The 20,124-nt window shown below is 47.5% G+C and overlaps 1 protein-coding gene across 1 annotated transcript in view; it reads left to right on the plus strand.

The window, feature by feature from the left end:
* Positions 1-20,124, plus strand: part of ANKH (ANKH inorganic pyrophosphate transport regulator) — a 166,753-nt gene that overhangs the window by 125,592 nt on the left and 21,037 nt on the right. The window contains exon 8 of the mRNA XM_017524665.2: positions 2,450-2,545. Coding sequence (XP_017380154.1) covers positions 2,450-2,545 — 96 coding nt within the window. The remainder of the gene's footprint in view (positions 1-2,449; positions 2,546-20,124) is intronic.

The following is a 20,124-nucleotide window of genomic DNA, read 5'->3' on the forward strand; positions in this document are numbered from 1 at the left end:
CACCTACTGGACTGTGAGTTAGGACCTACCACCTACTGGACTGTGAGTTAGGACCCATCACCTACTAGACTGCTGGTTAGAACCTATCACCTACTGGACTGTGAATTAGGACCCATCACCTACTGGGAATTTTTAGTTGCAGCATCAGGATGAAGAGTGTCTCCTAAGAAATGCTTTTGGTTCCTGCTTCACAGGCCTTTGAGAGTGAACTCAGAAGGCATGAGTCACTTGCTGGAGAGAACAGACACTGTGTTTGAGTGGGTTTAATTCAGTCTGTAGTTAGAAATCATTCTTTTCATTTCAAGGCACGTGTGTATAGAAGTAAATCCTAGAAACCCACCATGAATATGTCGCCTTGCTAAATTTCAGTTCTAGCTCCTGATGAATAAGATGATCATCTAATAAAATTGATGAGAAGGGCAGGTGCTGAAGTCTTAGAACCTCTTGGCTGCCTAGGTCTCATCTGAGATTATTTTTGGCCACCTTGAAATCATAAAATTTAACAATACAATACTGTATGGTTTCAGTGAGAGCATCCAAGAAAAACATTGTTTTATTCATGATCACAGAGGCTAGAAGCTATAAAAAAATTCCTTTAACGAGAGTACCTCTAGCCGGAACTTTGAGTTACTCCGAATCCTTTTAAAACCTCACCCATTGTTTCCAAGCATTCCAGCGAGCTACACCAAGCCTTGTATGTGAATGCCATCTATTCACCAAAATCTTAGGCACCTCCGTGTGGACTTCAGAATTTGCTGCATTGACAGTCGAAATCCTTAGCCTCTTTGTGGGTTCCAGAATCAGAGGTTTAAAATTTCTTGCATACCTTCTGGGAGTTCTAGCCAAGTATGCGCTGAGAGAGGTTTCCAGTAGTGCAGATTCTGTCTAAGGTTCAGTTATCTGCAAAAAAGGTCGTGTTTCTGAGCCAATTGGGCAAACAAAATGAAACTCCAGTGCTAATCTAATGATACCTGCTGGTTTATTTAAATGATCTTTGCGTGAATATGTGCCATTTTGCACATCACAGTGCCCCTGAAGGAGCTGCGGCACATTGCTGTCGCCATGGCGGTATGTGTGTTTTGCTGAGATTCTCCAATTCTTCCCAACATAGGCCTCTTTCTCATCGTACCCAGCGGGCACCACTCTTACCGAAAGCAGTCCTCTAACAGATCCAGGGTGAATGGAGATGGGGGTCTCCAGCCACTGGGACTTATACTTTGCCATAGAGCAGTCTAGAAAGTAGATATGTTTTAGAGACTTGAATTAAGAAAACGTACAGTCATTCAGAGGTTGGTGCCGGTGGTGGAAGGGATTTGAGAAATGATCTTAGTCTCCCAGTGAAGGAAAATCACAAGCTCTCTTCCAAGTGGATCCTGTAACAGCTGTGGGTGTGTGTTTCATGGGGCTGGATGCAGAGCCAGGTGTTCAGGGTTTGTTTTTGTGAGTTGGCTCTGGGATTAATTAGGTCCATAATGAGGCCAGGGTTATTTTTCTCTGCCAGTTTTCGTGGTCTGGGGGCCAGGCCCTCGTTTTGCGGAGGCGAGGATCACACTGCAGCTGGAGAGCTTCAGGAGGCCCCTGTGACTGCTGAGCCGGGGGACATCTGAGCCCCCAGTGGTCCTGCTTGAAATCCAGTGAAGCAGATGCTTGGGGCATCTATTCCACCCAGGTGTTGTGCTAAGCGCTTCCTGGGAGACACGCAAGGCTATTATCTCAGCGAGCACAGCCTCACCAGGGCTGGACACATGACAGGACACGATGCCTGCCCTCAGAGAGCGCCAGGGGCATCAGGCTTTCCAGGAGTGGGGCCCAGCTTGGAGGTCAAAGGTCAGAGAGGCTTTAGGAAACAGATGGGATGGGAAGATGATGGGCCTTAGAAACAGGGATGTTTTTGAAAATCAGGATTCAATGGCAGGAGGAACAAAGGCACCAGGTGTGTCGGGGGAAGAGCAGGAAGCTACAGCTGGAGAGTGAGTCTGTGTCGGATTGCACAAGACCTTGAATGTGCAGTGGAATCTATAGTCCATTTGGTGGGGAGGAGAGGAGCCCTGGAGGCCACCGAGCCGGGCCATGGCATTTAGGGAGACACCCATGGTGGCGAGGCACAGGGTCTGCCGGGCCCAGGAGGAGGGCACAGCGGGCAGGAGCAGGCTTCAGAGCTGAAGCCCCAGGACTGGGTGAGGTGGGCTGCCCAGGCCAAGGGGAGGCAACTGAGTTGGACAACACTGCAGGGCACTGAGTCGAGAATTCACCCTGGTTAATGATCCTGTGCAGGGACCTGACAGCTGCCTGAGAGACACTCAGCGAGACAGCCGCCTGGCACACTGTCACTTGAAACCTCTACTTCAGACACATCAGATAAAACAAAAGCAAGATGCTCTTCAGGATCCCCCGGGGGTTCAACCAAGGATAAGCCGGACCCATTCATGACTGTGGTTTTCTTTCCCAGAATAACCCCAGCAACAAACTGGTGAGCACGAGCAACACAGTCACGGCAGCCCACATCAAGAAGTTCACCTTCGTCTGCATGGCTCTGTCACTCACGGTAAGGACAGGCTCTCTCTTCTCTCTGTAAAGGGGCAAATTACTATTTTAAAGGGGAAAATGCCACTGTGTAATGTGATGCTAGATTAATTAGCAACCTCTTCAATACATGTTCTTCTTCAAATGTGAACGATTGTTATTCAAGGAGGCCCTTGAGTCTAGGAATAAAAGACCTACTTCTGGTGTTTCTTGGGACTCCTCAAATGCTGCAGAAAGGAAGAGGTTGCCTTCATTGGAATAATACCCTTGTCTTATAATACACTTGAAACATTTCCAGCCCACTTTTTAAACATCAAGAGTCAACTTTACAACCATCCCTGTCCCTTTTCCAAATTTAATCAGCATTATTGCAGTTTTCCCCAGTAAAAATTCCTTTCCACTTACTTTGTGCTGACATAGCCTACTTACTTGGCTGTCGTGTGCACACAGGCATTGAGCCCCTGAGAGATCCCAGGCCCGTGTGCTGAGGATACAGCTGTGAGAAAGCAGTATGACACGTGTCAGCAGCAGAGCCTCTCAGTGTTTCTATGCACAACCTTCAGTAAACACACATCCTTCATTATCAAGCCCCTGTGTCTAATTCAGATGTGTTTGAACATTGATAACGTTCAATAAGCATGGAGAAAATAGGTACATACTTTATAGTCCAAAGGACGTGGTATATAATTTAAGGTTATTTAGAGCATTTATCACCAGTGGCAAAAAACCTATCATTTATAAACCACCTTCTGTTGGAGACTGTGCCCTTCAGGTTATAAAGATGAAGATGAGAATAAGATAAAAACAAATTAGGGTCTTTTGAACTCAGTTCTGTTTTCTGTGTTTATTGTTGTGACAACACATGTCCTGTTAATCCTGTAGAAACTTGCATTCACATACACAATAGAAGCATTTGCAGAAATGTCTGGATGTGTGCCGTAGTCATTGTCAATAACTAACAAAGAGGACCTAAGGCCATGACGGTGTTGGGTTGTGCCAATAATGGAAACATAGGAGCTGGGTCCTTCTTACCATCATCACAAGAACCTTGGAGTTTGATGAGCTCTGTTAAGGCGATTAAAATCAAGGCCTGCCTACACATTTAACCTTTCATGGACATTTTGAAAGCCTGAAGCTTAATCTTTGATCCATTGATCCAACACCTAATTAGATAGTCCCAAGGGCAGTGCCCATCACAGAAGACCTCTGACACTGCCGAGTCATGACCTCGTGTCCTCAGCTGCCCTTGTCGCCACCAACACAGCCCCTTTTGCCAGCCTGTCCCTGTGGAACATGGGGACGTTGGGAACGTCTCCCAGCACTGGCTCTCGGCAGGAGAATTTCTGATAGCAATGCCTGTTCAAACGGGGCCGGTTACCCGGGCAGCCCTGCTCCTCTCTTGCCATGATTTTTCTCTGTGGTGTGCAAGTTTTTCCATAGTTCCCTAAAATATTAGCAAAACACTGAGCAACTTTGAAACCATTTATAAGAGCATTTTAGGCAGAACAGAGAGATTTCTGTTCCAGGAACAGACCTCAGCACTTGGAGACTGTGTTAAATGGCGGCATGTCCAAGGTTGAACTGACTCTGCTGCCAGATCCTGTGGCTTGGACCTCATCTGCATATAAAGCTGGCAGCTCCTGGCTGCCGCTGGCTCTGCGGTCCAGAAACTCACCTCCTCTCTCCTCTTTCACAACGTTTAACGTCTTCTCGCAGCTAGAGTTGAATCTGATGGAAAACTTGACCAGATCGGGCTTAAGGACATTCTCCTCTCTTTCAGTTCACAGGCAATAATTTGTACTTCTAAAAAAATTATTCTGCAGCAAGTTTACTTTGAAATGATAATGACTTATAATCTGGGGAAATGCTTACATTTCCCAGGTAGAGGTTTTATTTATTATTCTAATCTTCTATCTAAAAACCATCTGTGACTTGAAGTATCTCAGGGTAAATTTTCACCTTCTAGAAATAGAGATTCAGAACCCTTTGTTGGAAAGGAACTTGGAGATGAACTAGTCAAAACCCATAATTTTTCAGAAAAGGAAATGATTCACACCGGAAAAGTGACTTGTCCAAGTATCCAGTAATAGAACCGGCTACAGCCCAGCCTTCAGGGCGTGCTCTCCGGGGTCCTGTCCTCTGAACCACACTATTCCCAGAGAGTAGGAACAAATATTGGCCCTTAGGCCTCCAGACTGGGGCACTTGCCACCATGCCTGCAATAGTAGTTTCTTGCCCATTAAAAACCATTGTATTTGAGTTTGTTGCTTAGGAAGGGTCTCACATACACCATCCTTATGATGATTCAGTCAATTGTTCCAACATCTTGGCTAAAGGAATTGTCACTGAAAGACACATAGAAAAAATATAAAGGGAGATTTTTCCTTTTCTCTTTTTTGAGACAGAGTCTCAGGCTGGAGTGCATTGCCCAGGCTGGAGTGCATTGGTGCAATCTTGGCTCACTGCAATCTCTGCCTCCTGGGTTCAAGCGATTCTCCTGCCTCAGCCCCCTGAGTAGCTGGGATTACAGGTGCCTGCCACCACACCCACCTGATTTTTGTATTTTTAGTAGAGACGGGGTTTTACCATATTGACCAGGCTGGTCTCGAACTCCTGACCTCAAGTAATCCTCCTGCCCCAGCCTCCCAAAGTGGTGGGATTACAGGTGTGAGCCGCTGCGCCCAGCTGGAGATTTTTCTTTCTACATTAAACATTAAGCTGCCTCTGTAGTGAGTACACACCTGATTCTATCTCTTACTGTATTCATTCTTGTATATCTCTTGCTGCTCTTGGGCTCCAAACTTCATGTGGCAGGGTCTGCCATGTAGCCTTTTATCCCCAGGGCTTAGCATTCTGCCTGACACTGAGAAACGTCACAGTAACAGCTTAATAAACACAGGAATCAGCTAATTCTTAATTATGAGACAAGGGTCAGTAAGGTACCGACAGCACTCACCCTTGGTGAACAGTGATCTTCTCCCTTATGCTCCGTTTATACTATTTTTAAAGCTTTAAAAGGCCCTTGATTTTCTAATCTACTTTCTTTTTCCTTCGCTTTGGGTTTGCATCTTTTTTTAACTTTTTGTAGAGATGGGGTCTCATTGTGTTGCTCAGGCTGCTGTCGAATTCCTGGCCTCCTAAAGTGCTGGGATTATAGGCATGAGCCACCGCACCTGGCCTGTTTTTGTTTTTGAATTTTGAAATTTCTCAATGTCTCTGTAGCAGAGACATTAAGCTTCTTAATGGCCTCTGTAGCAGAAGCCATGGAAACACTCGAGAGCAGCACACTTGGTGTTTCTTTCAGCGGATGATTCTATGTATACAGTAGGAGCTGCGTGATGATCCACAGCCCACCACACATCACCCAATGTTAGCCTGTTTTCCCGCACTCAGCTGCTTTGGGAAAATCAACTTTTGTCCCTGAGTCTTTGAGAAGAGCTGACCCCCAGGATCCTGAAGATGCTCAATGACTCAGTGATTCAAAGGAAAACATACTGTCCAAAACCGAAATGCATCCTTCCCTCAGAATAGGCCCCCTCTCTAGGCCCTGGCATTTGGAGTTCAATACCTGCCTTTACCTGTGAAAAATACCACGGTGTCACTGTTGACAGTAAGAGGCTCATATTTCAGCATGCTACAATGATGTGTTCGTTTATTCCCTGTTATACATTTTCTATTTAAATGAGTATCTGTCCTACTCCAAAAGTTGGTTCTGCCCTTATAGTCTTATCCAGTGGTTTTGTTGATCACTGGGTATTAAGAAAAGCAGCAAATGTCTTCTGCCCAGTGTGGAAGAGGGGCTGAGGTCAGAGGAGTGTCGAGTGGGAAAATAGAAGTGTTCGCAGGCCGGGCGCGGTGGCTCAAGCCTGTAATCCCAGCACTTTGGGAGGCCGAGGCGGGTGGATCACGAGGTCAAGAGATCGAGACCATCCTGGTCAACATGGTGAAACCCCGTCTCTATAAAAATACAAAAAATTAGCTGGGCATGGTGGTGCGTGCCTGTAATCCCAGCTACTCAGGAGGCTGAGGCAGGAGAATTGCCTGAACCCAGGAGGCGGAGGTTGCGGTGAGCCGAGATCGCGCCATTGCACTCCAGCCTGGGTAACATGAGTGAAACTCCGTCTCAAAAAAAAAAAAAAAAGAAGTGTTCGCAATTTTCGTTAGCATCTTGCTTTCATCTTTCAGAGCTGTGGTTAGGCGTGCTCAGCCGGAGGTTGATTGATTGATCTCTCTAAACCATCTGATGGGCATGAGGATGAGAAAAGGGATACCTTTAGTTGACCAAAAGATTAGCTTCAAAACAGGAGAACTGTCAGATAAAACAGAATGCCGTTGACAGCAACGAGGAAGCAGACACAGTGCAAACCCAGGTCAGCAAGGTGCCTGCAGACTGACAAGCAGCTGTTTGGGATGAAGGAAAGCAGAGTTCAAAAATATACCCAGCAGAAAGCCATTTGGAAGAACAGCTTCAGAGGGTCTGCTTTCACGTGGAAGCGTGCGGGGTTGCAGCCACGCAGGGGACACTCCATCACAGCCTCGCCATGTGAGCTGCCCCTGCCAGTGCTGGAGTCAGGGCCAGTGGTCGCCTTGCCCTGCACCTTCCCGGACAGCTGCAGCCTCTGTCACTCACGTGACTGGCTGTGGAACACAGTGACAGTGAGTGTGACCTAAAAGGCCATGCTTCTCCAGCTAGACATTCCTGAAGCCACAGGCTGAGTCGGCAGTGAGCTCACAAGAGAGGAGCAGGCACCGCAAGGGAAGGCAGCTGGCAGTGCTGAACTTACAGAAACCCAGCCTCGCACAAAGCCCTAGGGCCTACCGTGGTGCCCTCCTGGGCTCTAGATGTGGGGATAAGATAGAAACCACTCACTAGCATGGGCCATATCTTCCAACTGTCCTTTTGGAGGGGAAGAAGTATCCCAAAAGAGTGATGGCCCTCCCGATTCCTGGACACCAGGCCTGTTGGTGAAAGCCAACCCATCAGGCTGCTAAGTTTACCAAATCTGCTCGTTTACCCAAAGCGTGACTTTTTAAACTATTTCTGAAGTTTATAGTCAATCATATTTTAATAAACAGAAAAGTTTTTAACAGCTTTGGATGCTTTTAGTTGATTAGTTTCCATTTTGATTTCACAATGGCATTTTTAGAACATTTGGTGTTTCTCTTCTCAAGCTCCCTGCTTCTCTGCTTTGGGGAGTTAGTGCCAAGAGAGGGGGCCCCTCAGCTTCAGGAGACATAGAGAAGAATCCATGCAAAGCACAGGCTTGGCCTCTGCTAAGGCCTCCCCACACCCTTAGCACACAGTGGAAATGGGCATCTCTGCAGATGGATCTTGGCAGCAGAGCCAGCCGGGCACTTTTGTGCAGTGTACAACCTACATGACCATACCCAGCACCCCCAGGATGCCACACTCAGAGAAACTCAGAAGAGGGGAAGAACAAGGATCAGGGAAAGGAGAGTGACTGAATGTCAGAGAGATGGAGTAGCATGAAGGTCAGAAGGAGAAGGGAGAGAGACTGGTCAGAAAAAGAGGGGAGGTGACGAGTCAGAGAAGGCTGGAGCGGATGGCAGAGGTGGGGGTGCAGACAGGGAGAACATGGAGGCCTCAGAGACCCTGGGGCCCTCACAGCCCTTGGGGCCCTGCCAATCCTTCCAGTAAAAATTGCTATAAACTTTAGAAGAGTTTAAAGGTGACAAGATCTTAAAACTCAGAAAATTTGACAAATTGTTGGTTGGCCAGATTGGTTATCCACTGGTTGATTTTTGGTGAGCTGACCTGTTTCAAGGTGGCAGGTGTGGATGGGGCTCCGTCCAGGGCCGGCCCCTTACACCCACGTTCCGATTACCCTGAGGTCATGGGACTGTGCCACTGTGCCAGGGGCCCCAGACTGTATCCACTGGCCCCCAAATGACTGGCTTCCCTGGCTTCGACACATGGAGGCTGCTTGGTGTGGTGGGGGTGGGGAGCTGTTGCTGTCACTTGAGGCAGAGAGAGAAGGAAGCCTGGCAGGGTGCCATGCTGGCACGGTGTGCCAGTCAAACCACATGGCACCACGCAGTAGGGTGCAAGCGTATCTGAGGTCAGTGGCTGTTTGTATTTAAGGATCTAGTTCTTTTTTAGAAATAAAGTTAAAATAGGTTTTTACTCTGAATCTTCCTGAGCCTTGTTTATTGCAGCCTGTGGGTGGTTAAAGGGAGACCGTGAACCTGCATCCAGCCCAGAACCTTCTATCTTGATTGGTATGGGTTGAACTGGATTCACCAAACACTCTTACATTAAAGTCCTGACCCCCAGTACCTCAGACTTTGGAAACAGGCTTAAAATGAGGTTCTGGTAGGTAAGTAGGATGGGCCCATAATCCCATATGATTGGTGCCCTTTTTAGAGGAAGGAATTTGGGCACAGACATGCACACAGGGGAAGTGCCTTGTCAAGTTTGGAGTTCAGCTGCCTCAGCCCAGGAGCTACCAGAAGCCAGGGAAGGCCTCGAACAGACGCTCCCTCAGCACCTTCAGAGGGCGTGTGGCTCTGCTCTCTCCTTGATTTCAGTCTCCAGAACTGCGGGATAGTCATTTTTTATTGCTCAGAGTCACCCAGTTTGTGGTAGTTTGTTTTAGGCGCCTGGCAAGCTAGCAACTATGATTTCTGAAAGGAAGGAGTCTTCTTGTCAGTTAAGGCCACACGGATTGATTAACCAGACTTCTTACTATTCAACTCACCTGTTTTTTGTTTTTAGATTCTCCTTTTAGTTTCATGAGACGTCTCTATTATTTTATTTCCAGATTCTCCATGTGAGTAGAGGATTTGCTTAGAAATATAATACTTTTCATGCAGTGTGGCCCTGTGTCTACATTTTTTTATTTTAGTTTTTATTTTTTGTGAGTACCTAGTAAGTGTACGTATTTATGGGGAACATGAGCTATTTTGATACTGGCAACCTGTGCCTGCATTTGCGTGCTTAATGATATCTTTGCCGAAGGTTTCTGTGGGGAGAGGGGGTTGTTGACATCGTAGCATCTGATAGAAGTTCCAGGGCTGGATTCGGGTCACTTTCCTTCTTGCTTTTATTCTGCTTTTTATTCATCAAATAACGCAGTACCCCTCAGCAGTCTTTGCAGAGCCCGGGACTAACTTGTACCACTACAAACATTCAAAACCTGAAATATTTTTCCAATTTTCAGGAAACAAAGTTGCCAGTATTCTATTCATTTGTGTTTACCCACCCCCCCAGATTGCCTCAAAATCTTGACTTCTTCTACTGTTTTCCACTTGAATCTTATAGAAGGGTAATCCGATTTGGCACAAAATTATAAAAATTACTCATTTCTCAGTTTAACGTATCAATACACACCCCTGTTCTGCCAGGATCCCACGTGGGGCCCACCACCTGAATGAGTTTGAAAGCAGCAGGGAAGACACCATGTTTATACCCTGGGCCTGCAGACACGCACTGCTTACAAGCCCCTCCAAGGAAGGAAGGGAAGCCTGGGCCCCGCGGACCCCTGCACCTGCCAAGCGCTGCCTGACCTGAGTCCCACCCTGCCCTGCTTTTTCGGCTTTCACTGCTGTGGAAGCAGAGATATCATAGGGAGAGGTCAGTCACAAACTGCCCTTCCACACAAACGGCAAAGTCACTCAGTAGGGCTTCACTGGTAGACTTTCACGATTAATACCTTATGATTCCCTGCGGCTTTTTTTAAAAATTGCTTTTATTAGTCTCAGCTTAAAGACAGGGTTCAGAAATCAGACATCAGCCTGAATAGGTGCTTAGGCCAGACACTCCCGACACAGATGCACCATCAACGTGGAGAAAGCAAGGATGTGGCGCCCCTGGCTTTTTGGCTTTCCGAGCCCAGCATGGCTCTGAGACACCCAGGGCTCCACACATGAGTGCTTTCTCCATGGCCTGAAACTCCCGATGGCCTCCCATTCACTTGGGTGCAGCAGGCAGGGAGCCCAGCAAAGCCCATGTGAATGATCTCAAAATACCTCAAAAATTACCAAATAGAGGTAATTACACGAAGCAGTGTGTGAAATGAGCACAGTGAGGACCTAAAACAGCTGATTAGCATGCTAAATGGCCATTTTGTAAGTTTAATGAAGTAAGACATCGTTTGACACAGGAACAAAATAAAACAATCAAAAAACACTCTGTTCACAGGAGAGACCTCACTGGCTTCCCTCTCCCAGAGCCAGGGTGTCTCCTGCACCTATGGGCAGCACGTATAAGTGCTCTTAGCTAATCTGTGGTCTTTGCTCAAAAGGGTCTTCATTTTCTCTTAAAGGGTCACTACTGTGTCCCCAGCTCTGGGTCAGATGTCCCACTTTCTTGGGCACAGTAAGGTAAACAGTTTTGAATGGTGCCATGAAATTCTTCTAGGGTCTTTTTGTATCTTCTGAGCCCAGTGCTAGCCTTAAAAAACCACAAAGCACTGCCAAGAAATGGCACATTTGGCAAACGACAGGGCCTCGAAACCTGCTCACTGTGAATTGGGTGCCAGACAGTTGCCAGTAGCCTATAGTCCTCCCTGGAGATGTCTCTTAACTGATGTGGCTAGAAGAGTGAACTGATCGTTACCACAAAAGAAGTTTCCAGAGGGCCGGGGTGCACACACTGGAGCTGATGCCACTCATCTCTTGCAAATTCCCACCTTTGAAACTGGAGGTGAGTTCAGATGTGGGGCTGCCTGTCATGCCTGTGACTCTCATGACATCTGACTGCCCTGTCCCTGTCTATTGATTTAAAGAGGGGAAAGGGATGGAGGCAGAGAGATTTAGGTCAGGCTGGAATTGGCTACATAGCTTGGTAGCTTGAATCAAGCCACAGGGCTTGGGTTCAAATCCCAGCTCCACCACTCATCAGCTGAGTGGCTTCAGGAAAGCCACTGAAAACTGCAAGCTTCAGTTTCCCCAGATAGCACGCAGAGATAATGAGAACTGCTCACCTTTTATGACTTTAAAAGGAGTCAAAGCTTAGCGAAATCCCTGGCGTGTGCTACATGCAAAGGATGCCAGCTCTCCTCTCAGCCACCAGCACCACCACCATGGCATCAGGTTGTCCCTAATACAAGGAGAGAGGGCTGCACATGGACATAAGTGGCTAGGGGTATCTTTTATGCCAAGGAATCACTTTATGAGTTTTGTATATTGCTGTATTTTATAGCTATATATATACACACACACACACACACACATATACATATATATACACATATATACATACATATACACACATATATACATATATACATATATACATATATGTATACATATATACACATATGTATACATATATACACACATATACATATATACACATACATACATACACACACATGTATACATATATACACATATATACACATATACATATATGTATACATATACACATATATACACATGTATACACATATACATATATGTATACATATACACATATACATATATGTATACATATATACACACATATACACATATATACATACATATACACATATATACACACATACATATATGTATATACACACACACACACACATATATATATATAAAGTTTATATACATCAAATTTTTTGTGGGTTTTGGTGGGTGGGTGAAGGGGTGTTTTTTTAAAAGCCAGTCTCTTGATTGGCAGATTAACATACACCTTCAACAGACAGACCCTGCCACAGACATGACCCTTGGGTGCCCCATTTTTCTCCCCGGGGAAGCTCTTTGGGTGGCCCGTCACCCCTTGCTGTTTACAGCGTCCCAAACCCAGGTGCAGACGGTGCTACCCAAGCCCCATCTTCTTGCTAATGCAGAGATGCCAGTTCCCCAGCAAGCTGCAGTGAACACAACAAGAGGGGAATGAGTAGGTCGAGTCGTCTGACTAGACATCTGATAGAACTGCAGGTACCACCATGCAGTAGAAAATGCCAGTAAGGATCGAATTTAAGTTGCCCCTGGGCCTGGAAAGCACGTTTACATTTTGAAGTCCTGGAGTGAGAAGGATACCCGTGTGTCCGCAGAAACCTGTGTCCTGTGGGGGACACGTGATGCTTCCTGAGGACCCCTCACGACCCCTGTTGGCATGACACTCATGTAGCTCCCTCGTCTCTCCCCACGTCGTCTTGTCCCACACAGGTGTGGCCGTATGCATTGCCGAAATCACCGAATGCCTAGGCGGTAGAGCAGAACACGTCAGCCCATCAGTTTCACTAATGCCGCCTAAGGCTATATCTACTTTTTAAATTAGCTGCCTGGCGCTGTTCTCAGGATAAACACGAGACCCATAAGATCCAGTTGAGGACTGGGCCCTTCTAGAATCCATCCTGAGGATTTCCAACCTCGAGGCTCCCGGCCTCTCCCTGATTCTCTAAGCTTTCTTTCCACCATAGATGAGTTCATGCTGGGAGCCTTGCACGGTTATCTCAGAAAGCTTTGCTCCCTCTTGTCAATGGCGGTCTTCAGATCCCACTTGTCTGGGTTTGCTCATCCTGGCTAGTTTTGGGGTAACCCTCCTGGGTAGAGAAGGCAGACAGAGATCAGGGGTTTGGAAGGTGCCCCCCGCCCCTGGCAGCTCTTTCCCTTTTCCCTTCTTTCTCACGTGTTTTACAGCTCTTTTTCTTGATCTGAGCACCTTTACTTACTCAGAGCACTTGGGCTTTCACCTCCCGACCTTGCTGTTATGGGGGTTAGGACACATCGTTTGGTACAACCGTAGACCCTGAGGTAGACATGACACCTTTGTGCACCAGGCCGCCCCTCAGTCTGCCTCTGCCTCGTAGCCATGGCCGACTCGGAAATGATGAAGATCCTCGGGAAATGAGCCCTCTTGGTAGACACCCATCTGCCCACAGTCCTTCACCTCTGGCCGCTGCCCCCGGGGGACGACATGGCCTTTCATGACCGTGTTGGGCCACCACTCCAGCTCCCTGTGCAGCGGCATCTCCTCACTCTGTGCTTTGCATTGGTAGCTGCTGCATTGGCCTCAGGTGCCTCGTCGGGCTTCTTGGCAGGCAGGTGCTTCCTTATCAACCTCTCCCTGGAACAGACAGGCACCCCTTCTGCTACACACCTGGCACCCGCTTCTTGCTGGCAAGTATGTTGGGTGCATCTGCACTACACATCAGCCCCATCCTTGAGGGTGCGAGCCCTTCAAGGTAGACTCTGCATGGGGCATGCTGAGACCTAGGTAAGAGGGACCTGCAGGTGGCAGGTCCTATGGATGCATGTGTTGCTGTCCCCAGTACCCGCTTCCACACCTGGGGGACCACGAGGCCTTCGGATGCCTTCCTTCCGTTTTCCTCCTCATGGCCTGTATTCTGGTTGTTGGGAGAGAATTTGTCTTCTGAGAGTTTTTCAGCCTCTTTTCGAATCTCTGGTGCTATTAGATCATATTCGCCTCTTTTCTGTAAGTTTTGAAATCTGTTTTCCTTAATTCCTTTAAAAAAAAAAATGTCCCTGATTCCTGTGAATTCGAAGAACTCATGGCCACTCTCTTCGTCAGCAGCCCCCTCTCCATTGCCTGTCAGGATGGTCCCCTCCAGCGAGGCTGTGAGCCCTCCCCGCTCCGGCATCCATGGGGGAGAAGCTTTGTCTGGGAGGGGTTAGGTTGGAGCTGCCAGAGAGGAGAGTGGCTTAGTGGCCTGGTCAGGTCCCCTCCTTGCATGCTGTTTCTGCAGAATCCCAGCATGGATCGCGGCATAACCTGGCAGCTTCTATTGGGCTTCACTGCCTGCTGGAGGGAAGGAAGTAGGTGCCATCCCAGAGCAGGGGGCCGCCGCAGAACTGAGGATAAAGGCATTTAGTATTTAAAACATCTTCATCCTAAAGCTTCAGAACTTCAGGCCGCAGAGAGAGAAACTCAGGAGGGAAAGAAAACAACGAGCAGCAGCATCGGGGAAGGAAGCAGCCTGAAAATCCACTCTGCCAGTCTTTCTCTTGGACACACTGAGCTAACCCCTCTCCATGCACTTGCTGGGAAGCACCATTCCCAAAGCTAGAAACCAGAATTCTGGCCCCGCCCCTCTTCTCCCCACCAGAGCCTGCCCCACCATTGCACGGTGGCAGGTCTCAGGCAGTGTCAGTGTTTACAGTGCCCTCGTCCCAGTGGAACACAGGCTTGGCCCTCTCTCCTTGGAAGGTCTGCACAGTTCGTCCAAGGCACAGCCGGCAGATCAAGGGAGAGGCACAGGGAAAGGGAACACCGAGAAGGCAGAGGTTTGGGGTCCCATCTGGCACTGCCTCTCACATCCTCAGTTTCCTCAATTAGAAGCCTTTTTTTTTTCATCATTTCAGGGCCGGTTTTGCACCCCTCAGGTCAGGATGGGCTCCTCCGCTCTTGTTTTTCCTACTGTCGATGTGTGATGGAGAGGGCCTTCTGTACCCTGCTGAGCCTGACCTGCTCCTGTCATGCCGCTGCTTGGGCTGGCGCCCCAAGGATTCCTTCTTCTTGGTTGCACGCCATCAGTTGTAACTGCATCTCAGTAAAGCCTGTTAGTTCTGAGTCCTTTCCTTATGTGCCAGAAGGCAGCAGAATCTGAGCTTGTAGTAAAAATCGCCACCCAACAGGCCTTTGTCCGGCTGGCGCTGCGCTCCAGGTTAGAAGTTCGGTTCATGAGAATGACACTGTCTCACCTTCCTGTGGCAGCCTTCCCGAAAGCCATAGCTGTCACTCAGCCCTCCTGGGCGGATCCCAAAGGCCATATTCCAGCCATGGTACCATGCTGACCCTTTGTCTGGAACAAAGGCGGCCTGTTTGAGGCTTTGTTAATGCTGGGCCACCCCACCCCCACGCCATGAGGTGGAGACTGCCGCCCATTGTTCCTGGCTCCACTGGAAGAAAATGCCTCTCTTGTGCATGGGGGATGAAAAAAAACCAAAGGTGAATTAATGGAATTCAACACTTTCCCATTTGGTGCCCCTCACAGCACTCATGGGCTGGAATGGTTTAGCAGCCTAGGGCATCTCAGAAACGGAGAAAGCAGGGTTCTGCAGCCCCTGGATTGAAGTCTTACCCTGCCCCTTTACCAGCTGGTGACCTGGGGCAAGTCACACAGTACCTGTAGGCCCTACGTCCTCCTCAACTAATAAGGCATCTGTCTGGGGAGTGTGTGAAGATGATATGGAATCACATATGGAGCCCTCTTGGCACAGAGTGACTGGTGAGAGTGAGTTCCTTTGCACTGAACCTCTGCCTTCCCTCCACACTTCTCTCTGGAAGCTGCAGGAATCCAGAATTTGCACTTTATGTCAGCACGTATAGCAGATTTGATTTGAGGGGCTGATTGGTTTGTTTGGGGGAAATTTAGGCGAGATGAAGGCAATAAAGGCTAGTCCCCAAAACTCTACCTAAGCCCTCATAATAAGACACCAGGGCAGAGGCACACATGTGTCATTTAAACAACGAGCAAATGAACAAGCAGAGCGTGCTTGTTCCCAATGTTTTTAATTTTTTTTTTTATTGTAAAAAAATACACATAAAATGTACCATCCTCACCATTTTGAAAGGGACAGTGAAGTCCATTCACATTGCTGCTTGTCATCACCATCTGCCCGTAACCAGGTTGAAAACTGAAACTCTGTACCCTTTAAACGGTAACTCCCCATGTCCCCTTCCCCCAGCCCCAAACAAGTTCCAAGTTGACTATTAATAGTCAAGAAGAAGGAAAGGCTAAACAGAAGCTGGAGTGTGGAACTTTCTCAATAGTCTTTAGATCCATGAGAAAAACCAGGAAAGGATTAAACCTGCAGAGAAAAGGAAAAGGAGTTGAACATCCCTCTGCAGACTTGGTGCATGGCGCCCCCTGCTGTTTGGATATGTCATTTCTTTCCACCAATGCAGCGTTACTAGGAATTAGGAAGTCGTCTTAGATCTGAAAGACACATTGCTTTCATGCAGCATGTGCATTTGGCAATTTCATTAAACCTAGATGATAGCAGGAATGATTTAGGTTTCATATTCTTAAAAAAGATGGTGATAAAACTACGTCTGAAAATGTTGATTTTTTTTTTACCAGGAATATGCTCTAACAGTTGATGTTTGTGTCAACTCCCTTATGGAAATATTCAAGGCAGATTTATAATTATTATGATGATTATCAACAAGCTAGATGGAGGGCATTAAATTCTATGTAAACACGTTGTAATATGCTTTTCCAAGCTCCTTAGCTTAGAGAACCAAGTCCTGTTTCAGTAATAGATGACATTTACTTTCACTTATTGTAAATAGTTGTTGTGGTTTGCTACCCCTATGTCAGCCAACTAGAACTTTTGCTAGCCTGCCCTTACTTAAAAAAGTCCCTCCTGTGTCCCCACTGTCTGTGATGGTAATAATCGTCATTCCTCCTATGAGGTTCCCTTTCTCCCACTGGGCACAACACGGACGTGGAAGTGTCCCTCTCTCCCGTGATCCCCTCACGTGCTGTCCCAGGAACAGGTGGCTTTTCACCTTTCTGAGGTCAGGTCAGCCAAATTCCAAGAGCCCATTCCTTCTGGCAGTGGCTACAGGTGTGTACCCCTTAAGCGCCAATCGCCAGAAATGGAAGTCATTGGCTACTTTCACACATTACTGCTTTCGGCATCTTCACCCTGGTAAAATGGCACTGTTTTTCCTTCTAAATTGGGAATGTGAGAGTGTGACTTGATGGGATTTGCGTTGTTCCATTTGGGACTTATCAAGTAATGCAAACATCAGGAACACTCCTAGAGAGGCCCTGTCTAGCTCACGGGACAGCTCACGAGTGAGGAGGAAACCACCATGAGGACAGGGCAGCCACGCCCCCAACCTCCTGCCTCCCTCCCCTCCCTCTTCCCCGGCTCCGTCTTTCATACTCTACATTGGTTCTTCTCCCTTCCGCACCAGTCTAAGCCCTTGCCAGCTCTCACCTGGATGTTCACAGTAGCCTTGACGAGGATGCTTGATTCTGCCCTTCCCCACCTTGCCCTGAGTGACGCTGCCTTAGTGTCAATCTGATCTTGCCTCTTCTCCACCCACAACCTGCCGTGGCTCTCATGCCCCTCCAAGTGAAAGCCAGAGTCGTGACCATGACCTGTGAAACCTTTCCTGAACTGTCCTCCTTCCTTACACACGTGCAGCTAGTGCAATCTGACGCTAAGAACCAAAAGGCCAAACAGTGTTCCTTAAGGCTGCGTCAGCTGTCTCTGGAAAGTCAAGCAAGACAGCATGTGTGTTGTCTAATATTGTCCACCCCTAAGTATATCAGATCAGTGTGCCTTCCTCATGGGGTCATGTGGGACATGGTTTCTCAAGACACTGGCTGTGAAAACCAAGCCGACCGCCACTTTCTGAAAGCTGCCCCTCCTGCAAGACAAGACTTCTCACGTTCCTGTCCCAAGCACATTTGAAGTTTGATGATATCTGTGAAGACATCTACAGGGTTCTGTTTTATTTAAAAATGTTTTCCTGATAAAAAAGAATACACGTTCTTTGTGGAAGCCACCGAGAAGTACAAAGAGGAAAATCAGTCCCAATCTCACCACCTCCAGAGGACTCCACTGCTAGCGTTTTATTAGAATGTCATCCTGGGAACCTTCTGGAATACCTACAGCCGACATCTGTGGATCACGTGCGGTGTGCCAGTGCTGGAAAAGCGCTCTGTGCAAGCTACAGTGCTCTCAGGCGTGGGCTTCGCAGACTAGTGCTGGAGGTCTGGTCTGTGATGGGGTAAGAAGCTGGAACTGGAATGTGAATAACTTGACCACCAGGCATGCTGTTCAGTTCGGCTGGTGTTGATTGGATGGTAAGACTTTCTTCATGAAGGAAGCCAGCCATCAATTTACTGTATGGAGTCAGCTGCTTATGGCAGTGTGGACCGGTCCACAGTTGGCAGACTGGCACTCTAGGCAGCTCAGTTCCACACACCATCCCTGTGAGGGAAACACTATCCCCATTTCAAAGAAGAGCCTCGAGGCTGGGGTGCTCAAGGAACTCACCTAGAGACACCAGAGAGACACAGCTGGGTGGGCGCGCCAGCCTGGCCGTCAGGCGCCGGTGCCAAGCCCCAACCGCCTCTTCACACTCTGCGTTGCTGAGGGCTAACCACTGGCTTGCCCAGTGGGGACTTCAACACAATTAAACGTATATTGAACCTTTTTATTGGAAGTAAAAGCACCAAATAAAAATGATGTCCAGGGCCAACGATTTTTATTCAAAACAGCTGCATGGTTTTACTTTTTCTATATGCAGGGGATAAGAATCTCTCATGTACTGCTAATTCTCATTATTCAGGGTAATGGAGAAGCCTTTGTGAGTCCCTCAAAATGTGGTTAAAAGTTTATCGAAATTCAGTCAACACCTGAGCACTTGGCAGTGTGCCCTCGTGGGTAGAGTTTTCTAAGGACTCACAGAAATGGCTGTCCCACTGTGGCCGGTTTGCATGTTTCTTAGTTCAAGTGCTAAAGGGGACAACTGGCTTCTTCAGATCCCAGTTCCAAATTCTTTGGAAAGACACTCAGATTGTCCCCAGGGCAGCTCGGGGACCATGCATGGCCCACTCTGCCAGTGAGGAAGCAGGTCTTGGTTCAAATCCCCCTTCTGTGGTTCTTAGCTTAGAAAACCAAGCTGTTTCGGACTGTAGCGTAGTGAGAACCAGAGAGGACACTCTCTGCAAGGTTGGTGGCTTCCTTCATCGCCTCTGCACTCTCTTGGGGGACCTGAATATGTGGTCAAAGTTTTTCATGACTTAGCTCAGTGATATACAGATTTAGAAATAAACGTTGAGTATTGCCCCAAGACAGAATCACGGCATACAGTTAAAGCCCGCTCAAAAATGTTAAATTACTCATTGATCTGAGTCATCATCAGTGTTAGGCTCAACCAGATCATCCCTGGAAACTGTGACTGTGGCTCACATGCTGACTGGAAACTGTATTTTAAAGGTTGTGAATAAAAAAGCTGCAACCCAGTGGTGGTTAGTTTCTAAACAGGTTAATATGATTCAAGAAATAAGGAAGTCCACCCTTTGATCATGCAGAATAAGAGACTGAGAGGGGACTACACTCTACGAGACATGAATGTGTCCTGGGCTGCACATAAGCATTTCAGAGTTCAAAGCAGACACTGCATGGTTAATGGTTGGTCCTCAGAAAATGAATCACAGTCTGTCAAATAACAGAGAAGTGGATTATGAGTCGTTGTCATCATCATCTTCTTTTTTTTTTTAATTTTTTTATTGCATTTTAGGTTTTGGGGTACATATGAAGAACATGGAAGATTGTTGCATAGGTACACACATGGCAGTGTGATGTGCTGCATTCCTCCCCATCACCTATATCTTGCATTTCTCCCCATGCTATCTCTCCCCAACTCCCCACCCCCTGCTGTCCCTTCCCTATTTCCCCACAGACCCCAGTGTGTGATGCTCCCCTCCCTCTGTCCATGTGTTCTCATTGTTCAACACCCACCTATGAGTGAGAACATGCGGTGTTTGATTTTCTATTGTGTCCGTTTACTGAGAATGATGGTTTCCAGATTCATCCATGTCCCTACAAAGGACACGATCTCATCGTTTTTGATGGCTGCATAGTATTCCATGGTGTATATGTGCCACATTTTCCCTGTCCAGTCTATCATCGATGGGCATTTGGGTTGGTTCC

The sequence above is a fragment of the Cebus imitator genome, unplaced genomic scaffold (assembly GCF_001604975.1).
Source record: "Cebus imitator isolate Cc_AM_T3 unplaced genomic scaffold, Cebus_imitator-1.0 Scaffold35, whole genome shotgun sequence".
NCBI classification, from domain to species: domain Eukaryota; kingdom Metazoa; phylum Chordata; class Mammalia; order Primates; family Cebidae; genus Cebus; species Cebus imitator.